The sequence below is a fragment of the Chionomys nivalis genome, chromosome 25 (genome assembly GCF_950005125.1).
Source record: "Chionomys nivalis chromosome 25, mChiNiv1.1, whole genome shotgun sequence".
Lineage (NCBI taxonomy): Eukaryota > Metazoa > Chordata > Mammalia > Rodentia > Cricetidae > Chionomys > Chionomys nivalis.
This window is the reverse complement of record NC_080110.1, coordinates 19,143,597-19,160,201: the sequence shown is the minus strand read 5'-3', so window position 1 is coordinate 19,160,201 and position 16,605 is coordinate 19,143,597. Positions and strand designations below refer to the sequence as shown.

The following is a 16,605-nucleotide window of genomic DNA, read 5'->3' as shown; positions in this document are numbered from 1 at the left end:
GCCAAGCATTTTTATCTACTTTTAAAATAATGTCACGAGTCCTCCTTTTGTGGAACTCCTAACAGCAGGAACAGGGGGCTGTCTCTGACTCTTTTACGGGCTTTTGGAGCCCTATTCCTCATCCTGGGTCGCTTTGCCCAGCCTTAATAAATGGGGAGGTGCTTAGTGTTACTGCAACTTGACATGCCATGTTTTGTTGTTACTGATGGGAGGCCTCTCTTTTCCTAACAGAAATGGAGGAGGAGTGGATTAGGGAATAGGGAAAGGGTATGAGATGGGAAGGAAGGACTGAAAGGAGAAGAGGGAAGGGAAACTGCCGCCAGGAAGTAGAATAAAAAATAATAATGTCATGAAATCTATCTTGTTGAGACACATCGTCTTAAAAATAAGCATTGAGTAAGACCTGGATGTGTGCACCTGTTTCCCGGCACTTGAGAGGCTGAGAAGGGAGAATCAGTGTGAGCAAGTTTGAAGTTGACCTAGGCTGTAAGCAGAATTGTTTTAAGAACATCAGCTTTACCTCTGCATGAAAAAGTACGTGTTCTCCCACACATGCACACGCAATCGCCTTGGCTCGTAGGCAGTTTCTAAGCAATGGTGTCATTCTCTGTTATTTTATGTAGTTATTACTAAATGCCTGTCCCTTTGTTGCACATTCATGGACAAATAATATGTAATTTATATGCAACTTATTATTTATTTTTCTTTCTTTTAGCTCTTGATTGTGAATATTATAATGAAGGTACGTGACATATTCATGACTATTACTGCAGTATTCTGTCAGGCACATTTTCAGATAAAACTTTTTGAACAATTTATACTGTGAACAAAACACAAATAATTTATGAGTCAAAGTTACGAAAGCTTTTCTTTCTACATTTGATCTAATTTAATGAGGACTGATGCTGAATTTATTTTCTAAGAATCAAAGTGTATAATTTAGGTTATTTGTACTTAAAAGGTCTTCCAAAAATACTTTTGGCATGATGCAAATGAACAAACAGTTGAATTAATTTTAAATAAAATGCAAAAGTATATTGAAGGCATATCTTGCTTCATATAACCATTCATATAACTATGAGCCCTGTTCAAAGGTCTTAAAATTTCCATAGTTTTAAGTTCATAATTCCATATAATTGCAGTGAAATATGGCTTTTTGTAAATAAACACACAATTGAATGATAAGGTCAGACGAATTAGCATGTCAGTCATCTCGACATTTACTCTTCGTGGTGAGAACACTTAAAATCCTTTCTTCTAGCTGTTTGGTATTTAAGCAAAAGTAATAGTAAGGCTTTTGTTATTCATGACAGCATGTTTAATCCTAAAGGAAGTTAAGCTCAATAAAATAATCCAGGTAGGATGAAATTTTCTTTGCTTTCATTATATGTGTTATTTAAAATAGGCTCACAGAAATAGGGACAAATGTGATACTTGGCAGAATTTGGGAGGGGGAGGGTTAAAAAGTAAAGGACAAATATTGATCAAAGAATAGAAAGTTTCAGTTTGACAGGGAGAATAGATTCTAATGATCATCACACAACCTCGTGGCTACAGATAAATTTTATTATATTGTGGAAAACCAGGAAACAAAGAGACGATGATAATATTAGAAACATGTTTTATTATTATTGCAAGGTTATATATTATCAACTGAATACTTAATATAATAACAATCAAAATTCTCAAGCCTCAGCAAGCATCCAGGCTTGTGGCGTGAAGTCTGACTGGGTGTTTTACACACCTGTGGAAGAGGTGAATGAGGACTTCAGCAAAAAAAGCCAGAAGGCGTCAGATTTGGGCTTTGACTTTTCTCAAACTGTCTAATGAGAAAGATACAGTCACCAAAACATAGTTCAGACAAGTAAAATGATCTGGAGAGGTGACATCTTGTCGGTACTTGGGCATACTTTGGACTGTAATTATTGGATAAGGAAGTTAGAATGATGGCCATAGAAATCCAGGACCAGAAACCAGTCTATAAACTAGGGAAATAGCTAACAGTTTAGACTATATAAAGAAAACTTCATAACTTCAAAGACATAAAAATGATTGAAGCCAAAGAGGGGGGAGCTAAATACTTTTGGTCATTTTTGTTACATTTATAGAAATTGAATGTATATAAATCCTTTGGGCTCCACACAAAAATGTAATTGATCCACTAATAATAGCAGCAGTAATAACAGGAGTAGCTTTTGTTAGCATTTTATTTAAGAGACATGAAGAAATGAAATGACATCGCCAAAGGCCCTTGGTAAAACATGTGGTCATCTGGGACTTGTAAGCAGTATGCCTTCCAAGGCGCTGAGCCTGAAGTCTGTGCTACCTGGCCAGGTGTGGTTCTGTGCACAAGGAGGATGACATTGAGTCGCTGCTGTGCTGTCTACATTCTGTAGACAGAATCATGTGAGAAATACTCGAGTAACTTCCTCATTTAAACCTGCATGGAGGTGAGCACACCCACACCTCCATGCAGGTCTCCCCCCATGCTTTCTGTCCTCTGCCCTGCCTTGTACACATCACTGGAGTCAGGCCACTCTGAGTCATTAACGCTTGCTGCTTGGTCCACATTACCTTCTGTTAAGTTTGCCACAGTTGAGAGTGGTCTGTTTTCTATTGTGTTACAGAATTCTCAAACCTTTAGTGATGTTTATAAGGCTGTACTTATAGCATCAGGAAATGAATACAGGACTTCCAGCTCTGAGAATACACTAGTAGGTTCAATGGAAGGGCAGGCAAGAAATTGATTTTCTCCAATTCAAGTAATAGGGAAAAGTGTCAATGTGCCCAGGAGGAAGAGTTTGCTGCAGTGGACATAGGTAACTGAAGAAGGTTATAGAATTATGGAGATTGATTTCTATTCTATTGTATTGTATTATATATTATATTATATTATATTATAGAATTGTAGAGATTGTTGATGGAAGTCACTGAAAATCAACAACACTGTTTTAAGTGACTTCCCTCAGTTTGTTTTATTTCAAACAATTTTGAATTGTTTCACGGCTCTTATAAACTCCCTTGGCTTCTCTGGACATGAGCAGCTGAGCTCTCTCCCTTGTTTATCTACAACACGTCAGAAACTATGCTCTAAAGATAGTTAAATTGGTCAAGGAAAATACATTTATTTTTATATAATTTAATTAATATATTTTAAATATATATATATACTACATACTGTACTACTTTTATTTGAAAACTAGTTGTTAATTAATCTGAATAACTTTTTAATTGCCAAATATTTATGAAGTATTTTTAATTTTAAAAATTTAAAGTCCCATGCTAATCTGTAATTATCCTACTTGTAACTTCACCAGGACTTGGAGAAGGACCATATATGCTGGCCAGCTATGGGCAGAGTGGCCTTGTTCTTGGTGCCAACCTGACCAGTAGAAGCATTTTTTCTTTGCCAAGAAGTAGTAATCGTGGTAATTTGTTTTTTATTTTTATGATCACTCCGGGCCTTTTCAAAGAGAAGACATCTTGTAAGTATAACTGAAAATGTCAATTTAGTTCTTCACTTACACCTTTTCATTAAGTATTCCCCAAGTAATAATTAGATGCTTCATACGCTATGACATTTTCTAAGTTCCCCAAATAATATAATAAAATCTTGGCTTATTGTATTGGCATTGCTATGTTAGAACTGCTGATGTCTGAGCGTTTTTTTCTTTTTTCTTTTTGGTATTAAGTAACTCACTGGTTAAATGTTTACAGTATGAACCACAGAGCTTACTTTTTGAAAAAAAAAATTTAAAAGACAGTTTATTCCTCACATTTAATTTTAATGGGAGGTTAAAGTGGAAGGGAAGGGTATGATTGACATCAGATGACTGAGCATGGAGGCACACACTGGAATGTAGAAAGTCAGAGATGGTCTCTGTCCTCAGCCACCTCCTCTGTCCTGGTCTCAGGTGTTGACTCTGCCTTCATTCACTGGCTCATATCAGAAGTTTGTGTCCTAGGCTTGTAACTACCTGGCACCTGCTCTTCCTGGTGGCTGTGCCCTTCTGGCCAGTAATGCCAGGCTATGTTTCCATTGTAGTCTACCCAGAACCACACACAGCTTTTTCTACAAGCTCAGGAAAAACAATGTGAAATGAATGAATCTGATAAAATGCTCACTTTTCTGAGAAAATGCTTCCAATTTTCCAGTTTGAATGATACCTTCTTTCCTGTAAAATGACCTCTGTGTTTCTCAAGCATCTATCAGTCTGAAGTTTTATGTACGTTAGTTGCAACTGTTTTTCCTTGTATAAAAATTTATCTTATTTTATTTTGTATCTTGGTTCCTTAGTCATGATATTTGCAAGTTTTGAGGACAAAAATGCATGTCTTTGGTAGCATTGCATTTGATAGATGTCTTGATTTTATAGTTTATAGTGACGCCTGCTTTTGAAAGAGACAAATACTTTTTTAATAAAATTAACTCAATATCTTAATAAAAAGTGTTTATAGCAGGAATCTTACATATATAAAGGACAATTTCAAATCAAATTGATAAAATGCAATCATACTTATTCAAAGCCTGATGACTCATTAGCCATTTTGTCATCTTTGGAAAATAGATTGTACTATTGAGTAAATAACATTTTCTCAGTGTAGCAAGATCCCCTATATGGCCCAGTGTTCCTCTAAGACCCCATTGATATCAAAGCACCGTTGGTTACACTCTTAGATTAGTATATTTTTGTTCTCTTAGTCTTTTCCATCACACAGGTTAGTGGTTTGCAGGTTTTCTATGTGAGATTATTACAGCTTATGAATATAGATTCGTATTATTTTTGCATAATAGATAAATTCAAAACAAGAAAACCTGTCAGAGATTGGGTTTGGGAGGGTTGGCTCATTGTTATTTACTACACCTAAAGCCTTACCTTTTCTCTTTGAAATCTCATAATTCATGTCCGATGTGCCTGAGATGGGCATTCATTTTGTGAGGGGATGTGTTTGATTATTTTCAACCTTGCAAATGAACAGCATGATGCCTGTGTTCTCCCGAGACTCCATGTCATCAAGACACTCTGTTTTACAGCATTGGCTCTGGTTTCCTTGGAATCTGCTGAAAGGCCAAACTACTTTCTCTATGTTCACGACAATGGCACTCTTAGCTTGTTGATGTGGCAGGCAAGCTCGGCATTTCATCAGAGGGCAACATTTTTCCACCACCAAGGCCTCTGGATTCCTGGTACCAGTGCATTCGAATTATACAGCAAGAAAGGTTTCTTTATTGTTTTCACGGATTCTGGTGTCAGAGTGTCAAAATACGATGATTCGGAAGAGTTCAAGCAGTCAAGCAGCTTCAGCATAGAAGGTGGGCTTCCTGGGAGCTCCAATGAGCGAGTACGGACACATGTGCCATGCAGACCTTGTCAGATGCCAATGTTAAAAATCCGATTCTATGAGCACACTTATGTGACCCTAACCCTTCTACCTATCAGGCTACTGAGCTAACTGGGCGAAATAATACTGATTTTTATCTACTGTATTTAATGCATGGATATAAATGGCTTAGAATAACGTAACTAACATTATAATTATTTCCCCCAAATATTGTTAATAGTACTTACTAGGCTTTGTCATCAAAACCCACTCACGTCCCATGAAATGGTCTAGTTTTTGGATCTACGTTTTTCCTATAACACAGCTTCTTATTAATCTAATTCTTAGACTCGAAGACAGCATTATTTATCTTTGTCTTCTGATTTCAAGAGTGTCTCCATTCATCAACCCCTGGAAAGTCTCCTTTGCTTCGTAAAAGCCTGGTGTGATTTCCAAGAAAGACTGCAATCTACAGCTGAGGAGATTGCTTTCTGACATGTGGGACTCTGAAGGTTGGGGGTAGCCAAGGTCATCTAGGGACATTTCTTTTCCCTTTTGGCTCTTGAGTAAAAGTACTGACATGCCTGCATACCATTCTGTAGAATGGTGTGATTATTGTACTTGATTGTATGTAAAGTTGAACCCCAAAGCCTCCATTTCCCCTTTAATCCAGAAGTCTGCTCTACTAGAGTCGGATCTAGCAGCCCCACTCAAGGTCTAGCAAAGGACAGTCGATGACATCATCAGAGACACTGATCACTGGAGGCTTCGTCCACTGAGAACCTAAAGTCAGTCCTCCTTCAGGACACATGAGCCAGGAAATCCAGCTCAGCTCTGCAAACACAAAGAATCCTCTGAAACAGCCCATTTCCTTCCTACACTTTAGAATTGAAGTCTTCAGCTGGGCGGTGGTGGTACACGCCTTTAATCCCAGCACTTGGGAGGCAGAGGCAGGCGGATCTCTGTGAGTTCGAGGCCAGCCTGATCTACAAGAGCTAGTGCCAGGACAGGAATCAAAAGCTACGGAGAAACCCTGTCTCGAGGAAAAAAAAAAAAAAAGAATTGAAGTGTTCTGCAGATTCAGGCACAGATTTAAATGATCTCTTATGTAGAGAAAAACTTGCCAGAAGGCCTTCTCCGTGATGTGGGAAAGAGATGTAGTGCCAGAGCTTGTAAGAGAAAAGTCTTTAGCCAAACGATCTAGAACTACAGGACTTATCTTTCAATCCCACTGATTTGTTGTTTGTATTCAAGCAGGACTTGCCATGTATGAGAGACGTGGTAAGTTCTGTGGGAAGGACAGTGGTAGGACACGCTCCCAAGAGTTTTGTCTTGAGATGTGTGTTTGGTCTTACTGCTTTCCTGCTTGTTTGAGGCTGGGAAGATGCTCGATTATTATAAAGAAGGCATGTTTCATTTCAGATCACAAATGATGTTCCTCAGCAGAGCTGTGCAGGAAAAAAACAGAAGTAAAATCACAGCATAGAGAGTAAAATTCTCAGCTACAATAATGGGGAAATCACTGCAAGCATAAACACGAGAGAAAGGAGGACGTTTAACTCTTTGGAGGCTAGGTCTTCATTTAGTCACTCAACCCAAGCACCCAGATCTTCTGGTCCCCAGGGAATTGTAATGCTTTTATCTGACGGAATATTATGATGAGAGAGAGGTCAAACACAACACGGGTTCTTATCAGAAGTTAGTTTTCAAAATGTATGTGTCAATATGCTTAACTCTCCTTCTTCTTTGCTCAGAAATCCAGGCAGTGGTACCTTACAGGAGGATGTGTGAGTGGAGATACGAACCTTGTGCTATTCCTTGTTTTAAAACGTGCAGCGACCCTGAAGCTCTAGCCTGTGCTTTTCTCCCACCGTAAGTAACATTGGTGCATAAACCTTTAAATTCTTTGAGGCTGGATCATCTCAGCCAACAGCCTCAAAGCTGTTCTGGATATAGAACTCAGAGGAAACTGCAATAGAGATGCTCTAAAACATTGGATCATCTGGGCCATTCACTCCTCTTAGATTTTTCAGGGGGGGGCTTCCCTGATCAAACCTTATTTTTCTTAACACAGAATGAATCCACAGCTTCTCACTTCCTGTGGAAAGGAAAACAAAGTAACGTATCTCTTGACTTAAGTTTTGAAGTCATTTCCAGAATATACAGGTTGGATAAATCCAGCAGCATTTATAATCAAATGTCTTTTAGCAGTTCTTGTTCCTTCCTCAGCAGTTAAACAATTTAAAGATGACACAATAATAAACAGTATCCAGATTCTCTGTGTATTTTCCATATTTACACGGAAGCTAAGCAGTGGCGGATGGGAGCTGGGAAGGCTATTGCTTCTCTGGAACCCAGGTGGCTAGGTTTGGGTCCCAATTCCTAGAGCTGGAATTCCAATCCTAGCTTTGGCCTGGGCTGGTGGCTAAAAAGCCTCAGGTAAAAGTCAGGCACCAAATGTAGCATAATTAATTAAAAACTCAGAGAGGGAAATTGGGGTTCAACCTGAATATCAGAAAAGCAAAGCAGCCAGGCACTGGCTCTTACCTCAACCTCAGTCGGAAATGGTGAACCTGCCTCTAGGAATCTCAGAATGAGACTGTGTCTGAGAGCTGTCTCCTCCCATTCTATAATACTCTCTAGGGCTGTGATTAAAGGCATGTACTGTCCGCTTTCTATGGCAACTAGTGTGGCTACTGGGATTAAGGGTGTGTGTTACCACTGCCTCGTCTGTAAGGCTGACCAGTGGGACTGCTTTACTCTCTGATCTTCAGGCAAACTTTATTTATAAAAATACAAATAAAGCCGGGCGGTGGTGGCGCACGCCTTTAATCTCAGCACTCGGGAGGCAGAGGCAGGCGGATCTCTGGGAGTTCGAGACTAGCCTGGTCTACAAGAGCTAGTTCCAGGACAGGAACCAAAAAGCTACGGAGAAACCCTGTCTCGAAAAACAAAAACAAAAAACAAAAACAAATAAAAATACAAATAAAATGCCACTACACATGTGTATGGCTTTTTCTAGGAACTTCTGTTCACAACAGTGAAACTCTTGGAAAGTTCAAACCGTTTAACTCCACGGAAGACTATATTGCCCTTTGATGAGGTAAAGAAAATATTAAGAAGAGAAATTTACTTCTAATGATATCAAATTTCTTATGACTGAAAATTCTTCATAGGGTCTAGTACCCTGGACATAAGAAAGAGGCAAAATGGAAGCAGGGAGTGTAAGCATCTTTCATAAGAAAGGGGAAATGGACCCATAGTGGGGGGGCATATTTTGAGGTCATTTTACACTAAAGATCTAGGAGTGCTTTTTGCAGAATTATTATTACTATCAGTACTATGAAATGCTCCAGGCATGTGACTAAGTAAAACCTAAGCCATCTCAGGAATTCTCAGTCTTCACAAAGGAGACAGACACATAAGCAGGCTCAACAGTTTGGCAAGAGCTAGAGAAGGAACGAAAATCAACAGAACATTCAGTTTGCATTTTTGAGGGCTGTAGAATGGCTAATCTCATCCCCCCCCCTTTTTAGAGCACTCTAGCTGAGGCCCAGAGAAGTCACTCAGCTCTCCCTAAGGCACACAGTTTGAAGAGAGAGGGTCTGATCCACTGTGCCCTGTTCACCAAGGGCTGTGAGTTGAGAGGAGTGAGGAACTTCTGATTTGTTATCTTTAAATTGAAACTTGTGTGCATGCGTGCACGTGTGCGTGTGTGTGTGTGCGTGCGTGCATGTGTGTCTAAAGAAAGAAGTGTGATGTGTGATTACCTTTTGGATCTCTCATAGTCACAAGTGCATCTCATTATGCCCCTTCTGTGACCACATGGTAATGATGACCCCTGGAGAGGAAGTGAGCAGAAGACACATGTGTTTGTCACTAGGTGAAAAGCCAGCTGTAACAGGAAGTGGCGTTTAGGTGCTCTTATTCCTTTTGTAGCACAACCAGTGTCCGAGGTGACTGATGCCAGCTCCCCCAATGTCTCCAGTGTGCTTCCTTGAAAGACTTCCCTTTCTGGAGAGGTTGAGGGGTGACTAGAAGATGCAGGGAAGCTTTTACTTGCCAAGCTCTCCCATTTGTGCATATCCCTTGCTGTCTTGTCCTCTACTCTGAAGTGTCTGTACCAACTCTTGATTGTGCCTGTGGCCCAAGGGGACCCATTCACTAAGCTGGGTTTCAATATGCCCCTGCACCCCTCTTTCAAGTGCCCAAATGAATGATCAGTCATTCCTGTCTCAGATTACTTGAGTTTCCAGTACCAAGCAACTGCTAAAGATTAAAGTGTTCCCTGAAAATGAAAGCGGTTTGTGAGAAAATGTGTCAAGCAGTGTACTGTGGAGCACAAATATAAATTCTTCTTATTATGTATCTTTTATGGTCATTCCTTTACACCGAGGTATTCTATCTATTTGTTGAAAGTTGGTCATAATATTAGCTGTATGACAAAGTAAAGAGAAGTCTGTTATATGTGACTATGGAGTTACTGATAAGGGATAAAATAGTGGCTTTTGGAAAATGGCTTAAGAGGATAGGTATGAATTCTGTCCTCTACAAAACAATTGCAAAATAATTGAGTTAAATAAAAAAATAAGGATGACCTCACTTAACGATAATCCACTGGCTTTAGCTTGTCAATTTTCCTGTAACTTTAATTTTTCTTCTGCTGCCTGATAAAATTTCAAATGGGATTATATTGTCAATTAGAGTTCCATTATTCCAGTCCATTGTATGATACAAGCAGCTGAGCATGTATAAGCTGTTTGTATTTTAAAAGATGCATTTGTACATGTGGAATCTAAGATATTGCTAACTAACTGTTCATACTTAAACCTGTTGGGCAGGAGAAAGCCTTTGCTTCACAAACACTGCCCTCTGCTGCTGACCCGTCATCGGTTCAAGTTAGTTCACCCTGAATGGAAAACTGCACGTCTTTGTCCAACCTATTAATGCCTGAAGCAATTGGAAGTGTTTAGAGATTATTAAAAATATTATTACAGCCTGCTAGTGCATTTGAGAGGCAGATAATCAGGCCTTTTCCTGTGAGGATTTGCATTAATTCTCTCTGGCATGTGTGAATCTAATAATTGGACTTGGCTGTACAGGGTGGGTTATAGTTCCTTCCAATAAGGAAACACTGGACTCTGAGCTTCATCTGGATGACAGGAAAATATGATTTCACTCAGACTTTGGTCTGACTCCTAGGCAGAGCAGTGACCTACATGCCATCTTTAGGTTTGTGCACCCAGTGCCTAAGCCCATGACATCTCGAAAATTTTGAGACTGTCCTTTTACTTCTGTGACTCCTACAAGTAATGGGGTTTCTTGTTTAAGCCACACACTTCTTGGGTCTTAAAACTGGTCTCTCTCCAACTCATAATTAGATATACTCTCAACTATATCACTGAAGGAATTTGGGTACAAATATTAAATCCCCCAAGAACTTGCACCTCTACCGTTATTCCTCCTTATCTGAATGAAACAAAAAATAAAACCCTCTTCTGTGAACCACTCCATTTCTTTCCCTGTGACATCTCAATTCTCCTTTCAGGGAGGTTAGGGCTGAATAATAGGCAGCGAAAGCCACTGTTGATGTTGTCTGTCCTACAAACCTCCTCAGGACAATAATAGTCAAACTTCATAGTAATCTGCTCAGATATTTGGAATATAGAAGTGAGAGTAGAGTCAGAAAGATGACTCCATGATTAGGTGTGCCTGTAGATTTTAGATACAATCTGAGTTGGGTTCCTGCTCTTCACAGTGCATATCTCAAACTGTTTCCAAATTTCCTGAGAAATCGCCACACTGATTTCCAAAGTGGTTGCACAAGTTTGCATTCCCACCAGCAATGAATGAGTGTGCCTCTTTCTCCACAACCTCTCCAGCAAAGGCTATCATTGGTGTTCTTGATTTTAGCCATTCTGACAGGTGTAAGATGGTATCTCAAAGTTGTTTTAATTTGCATTTCCCTTATCGCTAAGGAGGTTGAGCATGACCTTAGGTGTCTTTTGGCCATTTGAATTTCTTCTGTTGAGAATTCTCTGTTCAGATCAGTGCCCCATTTTTTTATTGGGTTCAAACTGTTTCCAGGGTATCTGATGCCCTCTTCTGACCTCCGTGAGTATCTGCACACACATGGTATACTCTCTCTCTCTCTCTCTCTCTCTCTCTCTCTCTCTCTCTCTCTCACACACACACACACACATACACACACTTAAAAATAAAGAAGTAAAGTTCTCCCAAGTATCTGATGACGAAGATTTTTTTTAAGTATACTAAACCTCAGTTGCAAACATTTAATGCATATTTTTCTATTTACACTTTATTTCATTTATTTTTTCATTTAAAGGGTTGAAGGATGTTTGCCGCACTGCCCCAAACATATGATCCTGGATGAGGTGACCCTTAAATGTGTTTATCCAGAAGACTGTAAGTGTGGACCTTGCTGAATTTACTGTTCAAAATGAAAAGCACAGATAATTTTTTTCCTGAGGAAAATAGCTACAGTCAGAAGTTTGAGAAAGACAATAACTTATTTCAATTTCCCCGTCATCAGGCTGTTTTATAACTTCCCAATTATTTTCTAAAACATATCTATCTTGCTTCTCATATCTCTTTCTTATGATTTATTTTTGTTAAGACTGTGAGATTTTTGATTTTTATTGAGCTCTACATTTTTCTCTGCACTCCTCCCTGTCTCTCCCCTCCCTTACAACCCTCCCCCAAGGTCCCCATGCTCCCAATTTACTCAGGAGATCTTGTCTTTCTCTACTTTCTACTTCCCATGTAGATTTGATCTATGTAAGTCTCTCTTGGTGTTTTCATTATTGTCTAAGTTCTCTGGGATTGTGGTTTGTAGGCTGGTTTTCTTTGATTTATGTTTAAAAGCCACTTATGAGTGAGTACATATAATAACTGTCTTTCTGTGTCTGGGTTACCTCACTCAAAATGATGTTTTCTAGCTCTATCCATTTTCATTCAAAATTCAAGCTGTCGTTATTTTTTCTACTGTGCAGTACTCCATTGTGTAAATGTACTACGTTTTCCTCATCCATTTTTCGGTCGAGGGGGCATTTAGGCTGTTTCCAGGTTCTGGCTATGACAAACAATGCTGCTATAAACACAGCTGATTACATGTCTTTGTGGCATGATTGAGCATCCTTTGAATATATACACAAAGGTAGTATTACTGGGTCTTGAGGAAGGTTGTTTTCTAATTTTCTGAGAAATCACCACACTGACAGTCAAAGAGGCTGTCATTCCCCCCAGCAATGCAGAAGTGTTTCCTTTTCCCCACAACCTCTCCAACATAAGTTGTCATCAGTGTTTTTTAACTTGGCCATTCTTACAGGTGTAAAATGGAATCTCAGAGTTGTTTTAATTTGCATTTCTCTAATGACTAAGGATGTTGAACATTTCCTTAAAGCCATTTTAGATTCCTTTGTGGAGAGTTCTCTATTTAGGTCTGTACTCCATTTTTTTATTTGATTATTTGTTCTTTTGATGACCAATTTCTTGAGTTCTTTGTATATTTTAGAGGTCAGACTTCTGTCTGATGTGGGGTTAGTGAAGATCTTTTCCCATTCTGTAGGCTGTCGTTTTGTCTTGTTGACCATGTCCTTTGCTTTATAGAAGCTTTTCAGTTTCAGGAGGTCCCATTTATTAATTGTTTCTCTTAGTATCTGTGCTACTGGGGTTATATTTAGGAAGTAGTCACCTGTGTCAATATGTTCAAGTGTACTTCCCACTTTCTCTTCTACAAGGTTCAGTGTAGCTGGCTTTATGTTGAGGTCTTTGATCCATTTGGACTTGAGTTTTGTGCATGGTGATAGATATGGGTCTATTTTCATTCTTCTACATGTTAATATGCAGTTATGCCAGCACCATTTGTTAAATATGCTTTCTTTTATCCATTTGATATTTTTTGCTTCTTTGTCAAAAATCAGGTGTTCAAAGGTGTGTGAGTTATTATCCAGGTCTTTGCTTCATTTCTATTGGTACTCCTTTCTGTACTTATGCCAATACCAGGTTGTTTTCAGGACTGTAGCTCCGTAGTAGAGTCTGAAGTCAGGGATTGTGATGACTTCAGAAGTTCTTTTATTGTACAGGATTGTTTTGACTATCCTTTTTTTTTTTTTTTTTTTTTTTTTTTGCTTTTCTTTCTTGTGATTTTTTTTTTATCCTTAAATAGTCCCCTTGAAGGCAAAGAGCTGTATGTGTTAGGAGAGTCTTCTTTTATGTCAATACAGATTAAGGCAGGGTACCTCTGTTTCTTTGCAGGCATACCACTGATTCCCACAGAACCTGCGCTAGTGCCACCAGGTAAGGAGACATACCCAGGGATTTGGGGAGTGCTACAATTTTAAACAGCAAAATTAGCATCCAGCAATACAAGCCTGGGCCCATTTATCCCAGCTGCTAGTACATGGACTACCAAATTGACAAAAACTCCAGAGGTGGATTTTGTTTTTTTTAAGGGGCTGTGTGTGGATTCTGCAACTGGTCCAACTCTTTCTCCATTTCAGATTATGTAGGTTAGTTACTAAGGCTTCTTCCAAACTTATGGTAGTGGAGTTGGCTTTCAGAAGATGTATATAATCCAGGTTTCCTCTGGAACTTTCCTTGATATTTTGGATTATGTCCGGACTTCTGAGGAAGTATTTGGGGCTCCTACCCTCATATTCCTCCCTCATTGTGAAACTTGCTCCATGAAATGATTTCATAACTCCACTCATAGAGTCTTGCCGAGATTAATATGCTCCTCCTGGGGTTGTGATTTACAAAAGTTTAGTTTTAGATACTTATATTTGGTTAGCCTCAGTTGAATAATATGTCTGGTTCTCTCTGGGCACTTGGTTAGGGTGGGGACGTTTAAAGCTCATAGCCTCTATCTTATTATAAGTAATTGTTGTCAAAGTATTGCAAAACAAAGAGCACTCCATATGTATAGCTTCCAACTAAGCACGGATCAAAAGTATTCGGAAAAAATATTCCTGTGGGTTAATGACATATAGAATGTTCCTCTTATATAGTAACATATAAAATATAAACATATAAAATGTTCCTAAAATATAAGCTAAATTATTGTTCATGTAGCCTTTACATTATACTAGGCATAATGAAATTGACAAAGTGATCCTGAAGCATTTAAAAATACAAGTATTCTGGAATAGCCCAAATCATCTCCAAAAAGACCCAGGGAATGTGGAGAGTCACACGTCTCAGTTTTAAATGTCCTGGGTTTGTCACAAGATCTCAGCCAGCACAAGTCTACAGTCAGATACTGCTGGTAACCCCCGGGATGAATTTAACATCATTGAAGCAACATTGACCAGGAAACAATGTGTCCTTTGCGTTGAAAAACATGCAGCCACCAGTTACTAGATTCCTTTCTGATTTTGTGCTGTGACTAAACGAGAAATTGGTATGATTTGACTTCAAAAATGACATTTAAGTTTTTATTAAACCTCACTCTCTGCATGAGTCAACATCTAGACATATGATAACATGAACACTGTTTGTATGATCAGTGAGTGGGATTTTAACTGTTCCTCAAGTTAGAGACTATAAAATAGGACACATGTAAGGTTTAATTGCAGAATTCACTAAAATTATATAAGAGTTATCTTGTAGATTATGATAGACTGAAAATTTCTCTTCAAAAATGTGTATGTCTTCATCTTCTATTGGTCTATGTGTGGCATTTCATGGCAAATGGACTTAACTGATGTGAAGTAGTTGATTGATTTGTGACTGGACTTTGACATGGGAGTCTTGGACTGAATTATCCACATGGGTCCAATGTAGTCACCAGGTCAAGAAAATGATGTGACAGCAGACACAGGGGAGAGGGGGAAGAGAGAGAGACAGAGTGATAGAGGTAGGGAGAGAGAGAGAGACAGAGAGAGAGAGAGAGAGAGAGAGAGAGAGAGAGAGAGAGGGAGGGAGGGAGGGAGGGAGGGAGGGAGGGAGGGAGGGAGAGAGAGAGAGAGAGAGAGAGAGAGAGAGAGAGAGAGAGAGAGAGAGAGAGAGAGAGAGAAGGAAACATGAGCCAAGGACTCCAAGTAATCTGGAAGGGCCAAGGAAACAGTCTCCCCTAGAGCTCACAGAATGAAGCTATACCAATGCATTAATCTTGGCAATCTCATTTCTAAAGCTGCAATATAATAGATTGCTGATATTTTAAGCTTCTAAAATTTGTGATAATTTGTAACAGCAATGGGAACCACTGTGCGGTCTATTTAAATCCTGTAAATGATAAATTACAATTCCAGCTAGGGAAGACTCCAGCCACTTGCCTTGGCTGTCCTGTTGTTCTTCAGACTGACTATTTTAGGCATGATGTCAGTACTGATAGAGAATGTTAGAAAGTATCTTGCAGATAAGCCTGTTGAGCCTGTGTGTCGGTCTCTCCATCACACTCACACTGGGTTGCCACATGGTCCAACAGAGCATCATCTGTTCTGCCTGAAAAGAGACCAAACTGGGGGTTGACAAGTGAAAGGGACTAGATTCACAATTTAACATTGAAACGCAGTGGGGTTTTGTAGCTCCTGAGGGGTATTCGGTGATTCCCTTGATATTTTTATTTGTTCAGATAGTTGTGCTACATCATCCTATCAATGAGACTGTTTATAAAAGCATCACTAAGTGGTAGTATTCTAGAATCAGGAATCCTGAGTTAGAATTTGCCCATGCTATTTACCAGATTTGTCAATGGCTTCGTTTCTACACCTGCAAAATTACAAAGTTATTTTATTTTATCTAGTTTGCTTGATACCTGGAAGGAATGAGTGAAATAGACAATGTAAAATTTCTAAGCACAGTTTTAAAAATCACATTTAGCATCCTTTCGTGGTCACTCCCACCCCATTCACAGGGATATGTTTTTACTTCTTGTAGATGAAGACATGGTTACTCCGTCACATGAGACTCCAACAACAGGTTTGGAATGTGAGGTATGGCTGTGTGTCTCTTTCAGCTGCTCATTGTTTCTATAGCGCTTATACTAGTCTGTGTATCATTGTACAAACACTAACTCCCTTTGGCACAGTATCCAGTTAATTGCTAAAAGAGAAGCAGGATATACGTTGCATGTTTATAACTGTAATTTCATTGTGTGTGTATTATGTGTGTGTGTTTGTGTGATGTTTGGGCATGCATGCACACATATGTGTATCATGTTAAAGCCAGAGGACAACTTAAGTGTTGGTTCTCAGGACTCATCCACCTTATTTTTTGACAGAGTTTCTCAAAGACCTGGATCTTGTTGAGTAAAAAGTTCTG

At 39.1% G+C, this 16,605-nt stretch overlaps 1 protein-coding gene across 4 annotated transcripts in view; it reads left to right on the top strand.

Moving 5' to 3' along the window:
• Positions 1-16,605, top strand: part of Otogl (otogelin like) — a 114,066-nt gene that overhangs the window by 74,197 nt on the left and 23,264 nt on the right. For 2 of the 4 annotated variants that reach the window (XM_057757959.1, XM_057757956.1), the window contains 8 exons: positions 716-742; positions 3,318-3,485; positions 5,036-5,314; positions 7,077-7,194; positions 11,669-11,748; positions 13,600-13,670; positions 15,857-15,860; positions 16,228-16,277. In XM_057757959.1, the coding sequence (XP_057613942.1) occupies positions 716-742; positions 3,318-3,485; positions 5,036-5,314; positions 7,077-7,194; positions 11,669-11,748; positions 13,600-13,670; positions 15,857-15,860; positions 16,228-16,277 (797 nt within the window). The remainder of the gene's footprint in view (positions 1-715; positions 743-3,317; positions 3,486-5,035; positions 5,315-7,076; positions 7,195-11,668; positions 11,749-13,599; positions 13,671-15,856; positions 15,861-16,227; positions 16,278-16,605) is intronic. The other 2 variants (XM_057757958.1, XM_057757957.1) reach the window with 1 other exon arrangement.